At 30.1% G+C, this 17,417-nt stretch overlaps 2 protein-coding genes across 5 annotated transcripts; both read right to left on the reverse strand.

Moving 5' to 3' along the window:
- Positions 9,588–11,210, reverse strand: LOC109343848 (heterogeneous nuclear ribonucleoprotein 1-like). Its single transcript, XM_019582339.1, has 2 exons — positions 10,879–11,210; positions 9,588–10,735 (listed from the first exon to the last, which is right to left on the reverse strand). Exons 1-2 carry the CDS (start codon positions 11,098–11,100, stop codon positions 9,923–9,925), a joined length of 1,035 nt encoding a protein of 344 aa, XP_019437884.1. The 5' UTR covers positions 11,101–11,210; the 3' UTR covers positions 9,588–9,922.
- On the reverse strand, positions 15,048–16,710 carry LOC109343846. 4 transcript variants are annotated; one of them, XM_019582338.1, is made up of 4 exons: positions 16,063–16,710; positions 15,983–16,005; positions 15,722–15,789; positions 15,048–15,644 (listed from the first exon to the last, which is right to left on the reverse strand). In XM_019582338.1, exons 1-4 carry the CDS (start codon positions 16,477–16,479, stop codon positions 15,061–15,063), a joined length of 1,092 nt encoding a protein of 363 aa, XP_019437883.1. In that variant the 5' UTR covers positions 16,480–16,710; the 3' UTR covers positions 15,048–15,060. The 4 variants fall into 4 exon arrangements, with proteins under 4 accessions (XP_019437883.1, XP_019437880.1, XP_019437882.1 ...); XM_019582335.1 differs by having other exon boundaries at positions 15,983–16,710; XM_019582337.1 differs by having other exon boundaries at positions 15,048–15,632; positions 15,755–15,789; positions 15,983–16,709.

Here is a 17,417-nt window from a genome sequence, read left to right on the forward strand (position 1 = left end):
CCTTTATACTTTTTTTTATTTTTCTAGTTTCTAGTTGTATATTTTTTGATTAATTGGTTTTAAATAATAAAAAAGAGACAGGAATAAAATAAATAATTAAACCAAAAAGGTTGATTAGTGTTTCTGTTACTAGGCACCATTAATGTGTAACAACCCATCCTCCACCGAAAGTCACTCTTGCTCTTGTAGAAGAAAAAAAATCAAAAGTGTGATGGTTTATAAGATTTAACTAATTTATAACTTATATGACACTGACATTAATAAAAAATACCTTTTATATAAATGTGAGAGATGTAAAATAGGAAATGATGTATAATAAGAATTACCTAATGAAATATGTATAGCAGTATATTAGTGTTTGATATTATTGTTGTACAACTCACCATTTCTTATTAATAAAAAAAATACAGTCATAGCTATGTAACACTATATATTATTAAAGTTGTGTGACACAGTATAATCGTAAACCTGTAATAAAGTTAGAAGTGTACAATTTTTGCCTTAACTTTTGTAGACAAATAAAAATAGAAAACTGAAATATTATCTTTTTCCCAATATTATTCTCTCTAAAGAGCGTCCTAATCCTATATGGTAAGATCATAAAATCTATAACAGGAAAATCATTTACTTTTTCTATTGTCTTTGAGTGTGTAGTCAACAACTACTTCCAGACAAAAAGTGAAAAGTGGGTCTCTCTTTAGGCTTGAAATATTCCGGGAATGATGAGAAAAGGGTCCCAAAAACAAACTTTATGTGGAAAATTTATTTTACTTCTTATCTTATTGTAATCTTCTCTTAATCTTCATTAACCATTTTCCACCACACATGAAGTCATGCCAATTTTAACACATTTTGTAACAATGGTGTTTTAGTATGAATTTTCTTTTCATCAATATCTATTTCATAGTTCAAATCTAACATGACTTGCTCCAAGATATATAAAACCAATAGTAAGTGATAAGATTCAAAAAATATATCGATTATGTAATTTTTCACATGGAGTTCATTATGTGTTTCGTTTTAATTTAGGCTTTTCCAAACAAGCACATTAAATGCTTACATAAAAAGAATTTATTGATAAAAAACTAATTATATATACTTCCTTAAGACATTGTTGAGTATATTACCAAAAGGATTAAAAAAGGATTCATGTATATTAAGATAAGAAAATGTATGTAAAAGTTTTTTACATTGGTATTATACCATTCATATATAATTACTATTAACTTTAAATATAGGTAATACAAATGGATTATAAATAATATATTGTGTACAAATATTTATATAAATAATATATTGTGTACAAATATTTATATAAAAAATATATAGATATTATACTTTTATATTAATATTTTTTCAATTATATAAAATAATGAAGCAAATGGACACTAACATTTGTCATCCGCTTTTGACATGGGTTTTTGGTGCAATTAGTGTCGACCAATAGGCAAGCTTTACATGGCTCATGAGAGATCCAATTTTTATTCACACAACTAATATTTATTTCATAGTTTTAATTTTTATACAACAAAATTTCAGTCCTCTAAAACATATTCATTCTTGCATTTATTAATTTTTATACTTCACATATGAATTTGTTTCATATTTTTTTTATTTTAAGAAATATTGTATTATATTATCATAGTTTATATAGAATAAATTTAATATCTTTCTATTTAAACAAAGCATGAGATTATTCAATTCCTATTAAGAACGTGACCAAAAAATATATGGGACTTGACTCTGAGTAATAATATTAAATGAGGATGAAAAAAATATGGCACATTTACTCATGTTTTTAATGAGATTTTTGTTGTTGATAAAACATTAGTATACATTACTTTACATAATAAAATTATTTTACTCATTTTTTACAATCATATATGATTTGCTTTAATTTTTTATTTTAGTTCAAATTTTACGTACAAATTATATTTGTTTCTTATGGTAAATATGGAGTCATCATTGCTGCCTTGAACAGAACTTGTAAAATGTTAGGACCGTTTGAGGTACAATTAATTAAAATTGACTCAACATTAGTGTGTATTTTGTACTTTTTTGTTTTCATTATAATAACCATGTAATTTTGTGTCTTTCTTATTCTCTATTTGTAGTTTAAGTTATCAAATTATATGTTTTCGACTTTTGTTTTTAATTTAACTTTTTTGCTCTGAATGGGCAAACAATACTAGTTTGTATATGCAATGAATTTTCCCTGTGGAAGTTTTTTGTTAAGTGGAAAAAATGTTGACACAAATTTTGCATGGTCATGGAGACAAATATTCAATGGGAATGATTCAGTTTCAACCTTTAATGAAAGGTTTGTCAGTCCAATTTAAAGAGAGAAATGGAGCAGGTCGGTGGTTGAATAATGGGGGTACTTGCATTTAAAAACTCTCCATATTTATTTATATTATAGATTTTAAATTTTTGTTTTGTATAAATTAATTAATTATAAAATATATTCAAAATTTAGAAACTATATTCCCCATAAATTATTTTTATTAATATTTATTTCATAAACTTTATTAGGTAGTAAAGTTTGTCTTTTATTTTAAAGATAATATTAAATTACTATCATACCAATAAAGCAAATATCATTTGAGTTGCAACATTAACAACTCATCATTGCAAGTTAGTTAGTGCACTTGGGTGAAGGAAATCAATTCAACTAAGAAGATATATAAATTTTAGAATCAATATTTAATATAAAAAATTAAAACAAAATGATAATGATTTGCCAATTAATATTTAAAATTTGAAGGAGTGACGAATTTTATTAAACATTATCCTTTGTATGTATTATTAGTTTTAAAGTGTCAAGAATAATTATGAAGAAATATAGTTGATAATTGTTATTTATAAAAGATATAAAACTATAGGGATTTACCTTTTATTTATATCATTTCCAAAATGCTATTTTACTTTTACTTTACTTAGTATTGCGTTACACAAATGTGATTATTTAAGATTTTTAATGAAAATTATATGTTTGTAAAAGTTGAGTATAGTAATTAATATTTATAAAAAAATTGTTAAATTTCTGTATGATATACATTTAAGTTTATATGATCTATTATAACTAAATCTCTCTCTCTCTCTCTCAAGCTCGATTGGGATGTTATCAAATATAAAGCCCACACCTACACCTTCCACTGGGAGGTGTCCATAAATAATAATAAATAGATGAAACCAAAATAAAACACAGGCAAAAGCTTTGGACAGGACCATAATTTGGGTTTAGTTAAATCCAAAACAAAGAGTCAATGAGCCCATGAGTATTACTTAATTAACAACTCTTACTTAATCAACTAATTTTTAATTAAGTACTTAAATAAAATATTACATGTTAAAAAAATTGTGTTAAGAGTTGGGATATCTACTTTTGAGTTTATCTTAGCTTATTTCTCATTTTAAGTTTACCAAGACTGAGTTTAAAATTTTAAATATTACTCTTCTTATAATACTCCTAAAAATTATCAAGCATTTATTTTAGTTATTATACATATTATTCTCAGTGATAATGAAGTTTGAATCAGTGGTTCTATTAAAGTGGAAGAACTAACTAGCAAGACAAAAGTGATAAACAGTGCTCAGATGAACAGATGAAGAAGCCATGCATACGGAAAACCTGCAGTCATTAATAAACATCTTCAAGGACAGATATTCCAATGCATTTCATATATATATATATATATATATATATATATATATCACATAACTTAGGGTTGAATATTCAAATTCAAATAATAAAATTTGTACCAAACTTTTCTTCATATTCACTAGCTATCTGTTCAAGATGCTTTCTTCAGCAACCAGACTGACAACTGCACTCCCTACCACTCTACCTTCTTTTATTACTTATTTCGATTATTGGAATGGTTTCTATATACTTTTCTTTCACATTATATATATATATATCACTTGTTTCTCTTCATATTTTTTTCTCCTCAAAATATTACACCATTAAGGTCTAGAAATAAGATTTTTAAATAATATAGGGTGTTCTTGATTAAACCCAAACATTACAAGGGGTTACTTCATGTTATGTATATACATTTCAACATGAATCTTTTATACTTACTATTATATTTTATTATGTTTGTGACATTAAAAAACACACATCTCTTTCAAGATTCTCAAACTTGTTGTTTGAGGTACCGGTTTCTAACTTGAATATGATAGTGGGTTTATGATGATTTCATATAAAAACTGTCTATTTATTCTCTAACCGGGACTGTTTGTAGTTTGTAAATAAAATAACTGTAGATAAAGGGCATTAGTAATTGTATTTAATATTTAAAACTTAACTATTATATTGTTCAATGAAAAACTTATAAGTTTGGATTCCTTTATATATTTCATACTATAAAAATATGTGATATATAAATTATTTTCAAAGTCATTTGGACCACAAAAAAGTAACATAAAATGACACATTTCATTTTTATGTGAACAGAAAATAGCTGGTGTCATTTTTAGGTTAATTTCTTAAGTGGATATATACCCTAATCCAGAAACAAATGATAGTAGAAAGTAAAAGTAGGTAGAAAGATGGGACAAATCTAACCAAGTATTTATTTATTAAATGAAGAAAAGAAGAGTGAGTAATGAAAATAACGTGAGATGCAGAAAATCCAAACAAAATCCAAAGCATTAGAGCAGAAGCAAAGGAGAAAGTCCAACACAGAAAAGAAAGTTAGATTATGAGATCACTGCCCTCTGGAGCCATGATGGGTACCCTTCAAGCTGTAAACTCTTCTGTTGTGTTGTGGCCCTCTGCACTTTGTGTTCTGCTATCATGTTTGGCTACTGCTATTCATTATTTATTTGAATATGCTTCTCATGTCATGCAACTTTCTCTAAAATAACCTAGTGCCTTGACCCCTACTTCATACACTTAATATCTCCTCATTAAAAGTCTCTCTTTTATGAAAAAAAAGTGGTGTAACTTGCCTCAAGAGATAAAACAATAAATGAGAAATACTCAAGTCTAATAAAAACTATTTTTCATTATTCAACTTAACACGCCCTTTTTAGTGTTTACCCAACCCTGCACCTCAAAATCTAACTCAGAAGTATTATACTTTTTAATGCTTATTCCTTTTGGGATCTTAACATGTGTCATGCAAATTGGTCTATGATATAGGGAAACTGAAGATCAATGGAGCTGGATTTATGATGTGTCAAATATATATATAGTTAAATTCACTTATAACGTTATTTGGCAACAATGTGACAATGGAGTAGACGAAAGAAATTTGTTTCACTTGATTTTGAATAAATTCCTGTGCAAATTAAACTTAGCACACATGGACATGGATGTCAATAGGTAAGAGATTTAAGGTGTATTTGATATAATATTCAAAACTAATATATGAATCGTTTATTTTCCTCATGTCACTTCTGTTATTTGGTGTAGCACCAACTCTATCATTGGTTGGGTTTCAATTTAATATTTCCATCAATTGGAAAGGACTATCAACTCCAACACTCTATGATAAAAGTCTCTTCAATGAGTTGACCATGATATGGATGACTAAAATTTGGATATATAGGAATGCAACAATTTTCAATAAAATAATACAACTATGACTCTTGATTAAAGGAAAATACAAGTATGCAATCATGTATTGATTCAAGTGATATACCAACCCAATTCTTTGCTTGTAGTATTATATATTATAGATGAATTTAGATTACATGAAACCCCAAATGAGAATTATTTATAATAGTGGAATAAGGTCTATAGTTGTAATTCAGATATTTAACTAGTAATCAGATATGTACTATATTATGTAATTGTGGTATTTCTCTTGCATGCAAAAAACTTGGACTTGAACTCAATTCAATCCAAGTCTTCCTTACCCCTTACAGTCTGTGCTGAAATGTCAAAATCTAAGCTTGCATGTCTTGTCACAATCACCTTAGATTCTCTTCTCTTCTCTTATCTTTCTCCCCTTATCATCTTTTCCATTTTTATTCTCTCTTTTACTTTATTTTTTGAATGAGGAGAGAGACACCAAAATATAGCTTGGTGGATGAGTTTGATCTTTTTGGAGAGCGCACTAGTTTCCGGTCCTTGTCACAAATGTCGCAATAAACTAAGATAAATACTGTGATGTGCGAGGAATCCTAAAAAGGGTAATGAAATTCAACGTATATAGATGAACAAAACAAACCATATCCTAAGACACCTACTGTAGCCTATACAAGTTTCCAAAAGTAAGAAAAAGATATCATACTTCATTCTTGGAAGTTGAAAGTTGAGACATGTAACATTTTCCAACTTTATTCAAAGTAGGGATAAGCTTCTTCCTCAAAATTTAATTTTGTCACCACTCCATGGTAATAATGTTTTGTTTTGATATTATCTTCAGCTTATTAGTGGAACAAAACTAAGAAAATATGTTTCTTTTTGTCGTATTATAGGTTTTGAAGAGCAAGCATTTACTCACCTGCATGCTGTGCCAGGAATGTAATGAAAAAGAAAGCTAACACCACAAACAATACCATTAAATTATAACAGCCAAACTTTGGGGATTCCCGTTAAGCCCAAAGGGTATAACATATGTTTTCACATTATTGTAGCAGTAGTAATCACACCACCAACAGTAACAACCCAAATCTTTTATATCAAATTTTTTTATATATTTATATCCATACAATAGGATTTTGTATAATTATGAATTACACAGCTCTTTTGATTTCTCATTAATTGTCATAATAACAAATTTAAGTATTTGATAAAACATTATTAGATTGATATAGAAGTATATAAAACTTTATATACTGAATTTGGATTCCTGTTACCAAAGTTGACTAATCTAGAGTCGGTAAATATCTATATCTTTAGTTGATTCTTTTAAGCAATACCTAATGCCTACACAAGACACCATAAAAAAACATGGTAATTTGTTTTTAACAGTTAATCTGGTAACCTAGTTGTTTGTGTAGATATAATAGTGATTATGTCATAAGTGAATCCTTTTGAAGGAGTTGTCTACTAGTATCTTGTGATCCAAATTATCACAACCACATGATTATACAATCACGTGTAGAATTGTATTTACCAGACATCAAATCAAATATTTATCGTAATCCGTCAGAAAGAAAGGTCAAGCATGAGTAATAATGAAAATGAAGAAAAATATAAAAATATAAAAATATAGCACTGTATATAGTATATAAGGGATAATATAGCATAGGGATTATTTAGCAGAATATAGAGTAGAGTATGATTTGACACCGCAAGCACAAAGCACAGGTCAAATAATCTTTCCCGACGGCTAGATACAGAGTGTGCCAGAATTCAATACCCTATTCTATATTTCTATATGCTTATCACGTCATTCCAGTCTATTTTTCTTCTGCACCATTTTTTCACGCATAAATTACTAGAAGAATTGCTCCTAGAAACTCTTTTTATTTTAATTAATGGTAATAAAAGAAGACCCAGCCCAGTAGCTTATGTACAGCAGAAAACAACAAAATAAGCGAATAGTGATATTTTTTACTGGTTATTAATTAGATAGAAAACAAATCTAACTAGAAATGTACAAAGTCCATTACAATATTTCTCACAAATTTTGTTATGGTTAGCCCGCTTGGATTTTGGGTCAACTACTGGTCCAAACTGGCCTAGTTTCTGGTCCAATGGGTCAGGTGGGAAAACAACCAATATCCTTTAATATATTTTCAGTTGTCTACACATACTTCATTAATTAATGATAGTTTATGAAATAAAAATCTACAACAATAAATGAGTTCCAAAGGTGGATGAGGCTATGTTAGGTTGGTGTGAAAATGGGAGGAAAGAAAATGGGAAGAATGAAAGAGAAAGGAAGAATTGAAAAGAAGGAAGGGAAGGAAAAAATTAGTGAGGCTCATGTATTATGTTTTCTCTTCAATATTAAGAGAAAAATATAGAAAAAATTATACCAGAATCAATTTACCCATTTTCTTCTCTCAAGTTTTCCTTCCTACTTTTCTTTCCTTAACTTTTCTATCATCAACTTTTCAAAGTTATTAACTTATTATCCTGATGTGTCTTTTTATGACTAACATTTCACTATGTTTACTTATTCACAAAAACAAACGTGTGGATATTTCATTTCGTTTTAAAACGAAATATTATATCTTCTTGCTCTTTATATTTGAGACCGGCATCTGTTGCAGTAGATGAAATTTTCAAGGTTTTTTGTTTCACCATTGCCAAAAGTAGAGAATTTTGATGGTTGGCATTGCAAGCACTCACTTGAGTAAGGATACTCTCCATTAATGAAGATACAAGTTCTACACAATAACACATAAAAGACAACATGTGATAACACTTTTATCCTTTTGTTTACCTTAAAATCACATTTTTGACACTGAAACTATAAGTAAAAACAATCACGCCTCTCAATTAATGAAGAAAATCCTTGTTCGACTTGAGTGACTGCAGCAGATCCAAATACATATATATATATATATATATATATATATATATGTATTTGGATCTGCTGCAGTCACTCAAGTCGAACAAGGATTTTCTTCATTAATTGAGAGGCGTGATTGTTTTTACTTATAGTTTCAGTGTCAAAAATGTGATTTTAAGGTAAACAAAAGGATAAAAGTGTTATCACATGTTGTCTTTTATGTGTTATTGTGTAGAACTTGTATCTTCATTAATGGAGAGTATCCTTACTCAAGTGAGTGCTTGCAATGCCAACCATCAAAATTCTCTACTTTTGGCAATGGTGAAACAAAAAACCTTGAAAATTTCATCTACTGCAACAGATGCCGGTCTCAAATATAAAGAGCAAGAAGATATAATATTTCGTTTTAAAACGAAATGAAATATCCACACGTTTGTTTTTGTGAATAAGTAAACATAGTGAAATGTTAGTCATAAAAAGACACATCAGGATAATAAGTTAATAACTTTGAAAAGTTGATGATAGAAAAGTTAAGGAAAGAAAAGTAGGAAGGAAAACTTGAGTATATATATATATATATATATATACACGAACAACTTCTACACTAAGATTTGAGCATAACCAACTGTCCTACAAATTGTGATACATTTTTCCATGCTTATTTATTGTTACTTGGTGACAACTCCAGTCCAAGATATTTCTTAACTTTTTTGTTCTCATGAGTCAAAATCTGCCTCTTCATTTGAAGGATATGAATGTGCACGTCTACCCTTTCCAATTGTGTCCTTCTATAGAGTTTTTGAATCAATGATTGCAAAATTACAATTCATAAAATGACCCTAGTTAGATTCTTTATTGTCTCAGGATGTGTAAAATGTATAATGCAACCTTCAATGGCGTGATAACCTTCATTGGTTTGTCCTCATAATAGGCTTATAATGTAAATTACAACCATGTTACAGTTTCTAAGCATTTTCCATATTTCAACCACGACAAACAGAGCAATTTCATTTTTTTCCAAAAAATGGGGTGAAGTTAAAATCCAAGCAGTTATACATACACACTTGTACAAATTGAATCTACGAAAAAGAGATAAGCATTCACACTTGCTCAAAGCCCAGCACACAAATAAAAAATTCATTTCAAGCTAGAAAGGCACAAAAAAACTTGTGAGGCAAATTTGTTTAATACTGGAAGGGAAAAAGAACGAATAAAAACAAACCAAATTGCAAGTACCATGAAAGGAAGAATAAAGAGAAAAGCATATCATAAAATTATTTACAGAAGCCTGAACCCTGACATGTTTCTAACACAAGTTACACAACAAACTAATGACATGTAAATGTATCTTCACAAATTTAAACTATGAATATACCAACCGGCCCAGAAGTAGCAGTCAGTGTGTATTTACCTGCAGTAATTACGGCCAAATGACACTTTCAGTCAGTTAACTACAAACTCCTTACTGTTTCCCCTCAAACTTGAAAGTTAGCACCATGCTCCTAGCTGTGAGGTGGTGTCACGTAGTGTGGAATAAATCCATTGGCAGTATAACATTGATCAGATTTCAAATTTGTTGCAGGCCCAAGAACGCCATTGTACCCCCTGGTTCCAAAACAACTACCTACTATTTGAACCCTACCACCCGTGTAGGCAACATTGGGAGAGGCATTGACATATGGCATCTGACATGCCTGAGGACCGGTTACCATGGGACCATACCAGAAGTTTCTAGAAGCATCAGATGGAACTGCAAATCCATTCACCCCATACCCACCCATAGTGTAGCAATAACCATAGGGGTTTGATCCATAGGCATAAACCCCACCACTGCTATAATAGGACAAAGGTGCAGAGCCGGGGAACATGTACCTTGGACTATAAGGAGGATAAATTTGAGATGGTCCTCTTTCAATCTTATTATGTCTTGACTTGCTAAAACCATCACCGCCATAGTTCCCCTCTTTTGGTACAGCCCTCTTCACCTCAACCTGCCTACCATTCAAGTCATGAAAACTTTGCACCACAGCATTTTCAACGGATTTTTCTGAATCGAAAGTGATGAACCCAAATCCCCGAGGCCGGTGAGTTACACTGTCCTGCATCACCACTACATCGGTTATCCGACCAAACCTCTCAAAATATCTCCTAAACTCTTCCTCGGATATACTGGATGATAAACCTCCTACAAATATCTTTTTCGTCCTAATCTGGTCACCACTACACTCATTACTACAATAATTACTCGCAACTCTATTCTGCATTTGGTTTTGGTGTTGTTGTTCACTTCTCGGTATTGCTCTTTTCACTTCTACCTACACAAAAATCATAAATCACACAAATCCATAAAAAATTAAACAACAACATAAGCATTGAAAATTGTAGCTAAAACTTGAATCACTCTTTTCGATACAAATAAATGAAGAAATCAAGTGTTTAAACAAACAGGTAAAGTTACCGTTCTTCCAAGAACAACATGGGTGTCTTGAAGAGCTTTTACAGCTGCAGATAGATCAGAGAATGTAACAAAGCCAAAACCTCTAGGGTTTCGAGTGATGCGGTCTACTGAAATCGTGGAATCTAAAACGTTTCCGTACCGAGCGAAATGATTTCTAAGAATATCATCAGTGGTTTCTCGCGAAATGCCCCCTACGAACAGCTTCGCTTTATCTGAATCCATATTGAAATTCACTGTCCTCAGAAACCCTAAATCCCCAATTCAATCACGAACCCTAAACCCCAATTTCGCTATCTCTGCTATCACATCTAAAAAACACCACTCTAAGATAACTCCGTAAAGGACTTTGTATGATTAGGCCCAAACAAGCCCACTGGCCCGTTACCCTATTTCTCCTTCTCATCTAAAAATTGTAACTTTCCAATTGTACCCATGATCTATTCCTATGTTTCCTTTTTATTTAGATTTATATATATATTTAAATTTTATCTATGTAGTGTGAATGGATAATACATTATTTTTATTTAGGGTAATAACAATATATATTTCGTAAATTATATTTTTGAATTTCTAGATAAGTTATATTCAATCTTCTAATACATTTATTCTTTATACACTTGAGGTTAGTCTAACTATGTAGAAGATATTTTCTATACGGAATACATACTAATAAGTAATCAAATTTGATATGTAGTCATATTCTCATTTGGCATAAATATGTTATCATACTTATACAAAAACAAAATATTAATGTGGCATCCTTAATTACATATGTATAATTATAAATAAGATAATATATCTAGAATAGGAGTATTTTAAGAATTATGAGAAAAATATATAGACTAACAATATATAAGTTTTATATATTATCATCCTCCATTATAATTCTTCAAAACAATTATATCAATGTGATTTTGAGTAATATAAGAGAAAAGATGTAGGTAATTATACATTTCAAGTGGATTATAGAATCATATTAAGTTTATTAATAAAATTACATAATTATTAATTATCATTACAATCAAATTATTATTATCTTCATCGCACATTCCCTGGTAAAATTTATGTGGATAATTTAGTTTGAACACGACTTGAGAATAAGTGAAATTCTTGCAAGGAAAGCAACTTCCCTAAAAATCGTGATACAGTAGACAATTTTCATTAAAAATACAATTACCCTGAAATTTCAAAAAAATATACAACAGAGGAGACTATCCACCAAAATTTTCCAATTCTGGTGAGAGCAATCCAATGGTAGCGAAATAAGACCCAAGAAGGTAGAACTTATTACCATGTCCAGAAATATCTTCGTCTATGCAGACTTTACCATCAGTTCACTTTTTTTATACATGCCCACTATGGCAATCTTAACATTCGAAGAAAAATGCGTTCTTAATTGTTATTTCATACTTTTTACAAATTGATTGTGTATATTTTGGTTTTCGATTTCTTACCAAACGCCCTCGTTTTGTTACTTAAGGTTAGTTTTTAATCTACTCTACCCCCTAAATAGATCATATGCACAAATTATTATTATCTTCATCACGGAACCACGGCCTAAATTCAATGTGGCGATTATCAAATGCATTTTATGAAACCTGGATCTGATTAATATCCTTAATACATATATCACTAACGTTTCCCCTCCAAGGTCAATTCACCGGTTCTTGAAATTCTCAATTCACCGGTTCTTGAAATTCTCAATTCACCGGTTGTTGAAATTTTCAATTCACCGGGTACAGAAATTTTCAATTCACCGGTTACTGAAATTTTCAATTCACCGGTTATTGTTATTCTGAACAATACGATAAGGAAGAAAAGATGAATCAAAGTAGAGAACAAAATACCAATGTGATTATGGCGGTGTGCGTAACCCGAACCTCAATGATTTAAGGTAAGGGCTTTAAACACCACACAATCAATTTGAGGACTTGGATATATGCAAACAGCAATTATTGTATCAAAATGCTCCGCAAATCAAGATCCAAATCCCTTAATCTGTTTTCAATTTCAAAACACAAAACAAATTGCAAAAAATCATTAAGAGAGAAAGGGTGAAGTTGCTCATATTCTATGGGTGTAATCGTGTCTGTCACGCTATGGCAATAGCAATCAGTACGAGGAATTTTTTATAATCATCACAAACAACCCTTTCTATCTATTCTACAATATAACAAAACAATGGAAAAGAAAAAACGAAGCTACGACTCAGATACTTGAAAATAACAAAGTTTCAGAAGAGAAAGGGAAAAGAGAATGATATAAAATAAGTAAGAGATGGTGGTTGTATTTATAGCGGTGAAAATTATGATGAGATTTGCACACACTGTTTCGGCGCCTCAAAACCCTTAACCCTAACTAGTAACAAGTACAGGATCCGAATAACTCAATAGTTGTGGCCTGTTTGTAAAAGCATTGGGCTTGGTCACTTGTTAACCCTACCCAACTCTAATATTCTCATTGTTCAACCAAAATATTTAAATACCACTTTTATCTTTTGTAGTATTCCATGTGCTATAAAGAAATGGAGACAAATTTGTATGTTGTCTTTCGACTCCGGCGCAGTGAAAATATAAAGAACTCTTGTTAGATTGATGACAACAAAGATATAAATACAAGATCCTCTAACATACACTAGTGGTGAAGATTAATGGAATATAGCATCTACTTGAAGTTATATAATTCAATTGGATAGAATGTTCAAATCAATTGCTAGAAAATTTTATTAATAATCAAAAGATCCCTAAATCAGTACCAACTAACTAATATTATTGCATAGTTAATTGTCCTTATATAGCACAACTAGTGAGTATGACACCCCCAAAGATGGAAATTTCCCATACACTTGCAAACATATTGATGCGGATGATATTGTTCTTTACAGAAGCTATGTACACTCTAAATTTCCTACTAATAATATATGAGGATAGTTACTTACCAATTATCATACTTCATTTCATCATTTTCATGCATGATGCATAGGCCTTATATGTTGCCCCACAGTGCGGCGTTGAGCCTAATACATGGAGGCAAAAAGGCATATTTAATGGAAAGAAAAGAATGGTTGAATTAGAAAGCAATTGATAGTGGGGAAGGGTGCCCATCTTCACATTAGTGTTACTTCATGTACCATGATATTCTAATTAATCAGAAAATTACTTAAAAATTAAATTTTAATTTAAATATATATTTTTTAATCAATCATGAAGTCATGACACATAAAATAATACTAAGTGTGGAAAACATAAGATACCACTTTGTCTCCCACAATATAACTTTCACTTTAAATGCCTTTTTGATAATGGGGAACACTCTTGGCCTCTTGTGTCTGCAGTGTCTTTAGTACTTTAATTGTCTCCATCCAATTGATCTATTAGTTACTTGTCTGCATCCATCTTTGTGCTTCTAAATCACATTTTCTATTTTAAACTCCTTAATAATTGTAATTAGGACACTCATTAATATAATTTTTAACTATATTTTCTAAATAATTCTGTCAAGATTTTTTCTTTCTTCATGTTTATGTTTATGTGTCTCGTTTAGAAGTTTAAAAGTACATTAACTGTTATTTTATATTAATCTTATTTATTATTTAATATTTTCTTAATTCATGTAGTAAAATAAATAATTCGTGCATAAATAATATATTTGAAAAAAAATTAATTGTTATATGTAACACTATTGTTATCTCTATTAAGGATATGTTTTATAAGATAGAAAATAGGAATAATGTTTTCTAAGAGCCAGAGCACATAAAGCCATTTGGTCACAATAATTGAAATCTATTTATATAAACTAAAAAAGCATCATTCATCATGGTTCTATCTTCTAAGGCATGAAGAGGCTAAGCATAACTATTTGTTATTTGAGGCAAAAATAATCACATCAATGTAGAAAAATCTGCTTATCTTATGGATGAGATAATAATTACTTAAATGCATGGACAAAGCCATAAGTAATTCATCCAACAAAAATTGAAAAAAAAATCATAAGCAAACATATTCCAACTTGAGGGTTACATGCATGTTTGTTAAGGTTTCATCTCAAGACTAATTGGTAATGAGAGGAGTAACACAACATGTATTTAAACTATTCACGAGACAATGAGATAAGCAATGTGCCCACTAGAACCAGACATCATTTAAGAATGAAGGGTGAGAAATGTACTAAGAGAAATTACAATCAAAATTGAAGTTTGTTATAATGGTTAATTGGTGCCAGAATTTCAATCATATCTGATACAATTTCATCATTAACACATTCCAAAATTGCATCAGCAATCTCAATACTAACATCTTTAACATGCTGCTCGAATTTACTCCATTCATTAATGGAATTCAAGTAATCCAAAGTTAACAAATGTGTCAGATTTGTCTCATCTCCTGCACCTTTTTTACTCCATTCTTTTGTCCTCTGGCATATTATATTTCCAAGTTCTTCAGGTCCCATGAATATTTTGTTACCACCCTGTCCATAATCTTTTCTTGGAAGAGTTATAGTAATTTCTCTCACACAATCAAATAGAAGCTGTTTTGTCTTGTGCAATACCCTTTTAGATTTCAATATCTTAGAAACATTAGACCCAAGGTTCTCTCTCAAATCCATGCTATAGTTCTCTTTTTTTGTTGAATGAGTTAGTAAACTCCATAGAGCAGTTGATAGTAGTGATTCCTCTGTGATTTTCTTAGGTGCAACCACACCACAACTGTGTATTCTCTTTTCCTTTCCAGAAACATCATGATTCAATGTTCTATCTGCTAAAGAAACTGGAACATCATTAAAAAAATGTTCAAATTAAACAAATTAAACATAACATGCATTTATAATAGCCATAGAAACTTACTATTTTGATACTGTGTAAGTGGAAAAGTGCTACCTTCTATGCATATTTGGTGATGATTTCCATGTTGGCTTTGTTGCAATGGTAAAGAAACTAATTAATACTTTTTGTTCAGCTACAAAAGTTTAAATTGAGTTTTATGCAAATAGCTTTGATAATGATGAGTGAAAGTTAAATAGGTACATGCCTATATAGTCATAATCAACCAGCACTTACTATATAAGTTTTATTCATTGGAAGGTAAAACAGAAATTGAGTTCATACCTCTGCACTTCTATGTTGCATAAAGTGGAAACTCTGCAAGTATCTGGAGAAAACTGAGGTTTATCACTATGTGCCAATAATGAAGTTTCATCCTCATCGATATCTGAACATGAAAGGAACACAGTTGAGCTGGTAGAACATGAGAATCGTTCTGTTTCCACAACTTTGAGATCAAAGCTACAAGCTTCATTAGAGATACAAACATGTTCACTTCTATTGCTGGAGTCTTTGGTCACAATACTACTTTTATTGTGACAAGAAATCTTCCTATGAAGAGTTGATAAAACTTTGAAAATTGGAGACAAAGACTTTATTTTTCTGTTTAAGCAAGTACTTACTGATCTCTCAATACTCTTGTGTGAATCTAGTTTTGACTTTGAGTTCCATTTTTGTGAGTACCCTCTTTCTAATAAGTAAACCTCTAAGGTGAAAGGTTCTTGTTGCTCCTTTAGAAATTCTGCTAGTCTTTTCTGTGATTTGAGTGTTGCTGAAGCCATAGAAGGGTTTGAAATTGTAATAGTTGAATTGGGTATGAAGGAATATAAAGATGCAGCAGTTAAATGTGGAGCAGAGCAATCAATTTGGATAGACAGCTTATCTAACAGTTTGGGACAATGAAAGCATTCATACAAGGATGGAACATTGTTACTTGCAACCTTGTACTTATTAACAACAATAGATTGTTTTATATTTATGTATTTTTTATAGTAAAGTGTTTCATTTTCATTTTTCATTAGTGCTTGGAAGTTTCTGAGTTAGGTGACCTAGTTTCTACTTTATAGTAGTAATATGACTAATGTATATCAATAGTGAAGTTGATGATTGTGAAGATGCTCATAATGATTAAAATATAAAAGGTTGATTCTTAGAAGTGATAATTATTGGAAGAGATAGTCGTGTTCATAATAAATAAAAAATTGATAATTGCCTAATTTAAACTGAAAATTGTAACTGGACTAAAAAAAAGTCAAAATTGTTCATATAATTATAAATAAAATCATTTTGCATTTAGCCAATGTAAACATTCATCCTAAGTAAATAATATCCTTTAAGATAAGATAAATATTGGTTTATGAAATTGACTCATAACCTGACAAAGCCTAGAGTTAAAATCTCAATTTTAACAAAAAAAACTTTATGGGTGAATAGATTATAAGTATATTTATAAGATGATCTAAGAATTGTAAGATCTATCATGACACCTAAATTTATATTTTAAAAAATGTATTTTCCTTAGCTATCTTAAACGACATTAACAATAGTATCTTTCATGAGGAGCTGGATTGATTTGATTAAAAGTGGTACCATGATTAAAGGCTATACAATTATAAAACGTCCCCAATAATAATATTTACAAACGACACTACAACCACTAAAGAAGTTGTAATGTTTTGCATGCAGTATAATCCTATGATATGATGTTGCAGTGTCATAG

This window comes from Lupinus angustifolius, chromosome LG03 (genome assembly GCF_001865875.1).
Source record: "Lupinus angustifolius cultivar Tanjil chromosome LG03, LupAngTanjil_v1.0, whole genome shotgun sequence".
Lineage (NCBI taxonomy): Eukaryota > Viridiplantae > Streptophyta > Magnoliopsida > Fabales > Fabaceae > Lupinus > Lupinus angustifolius.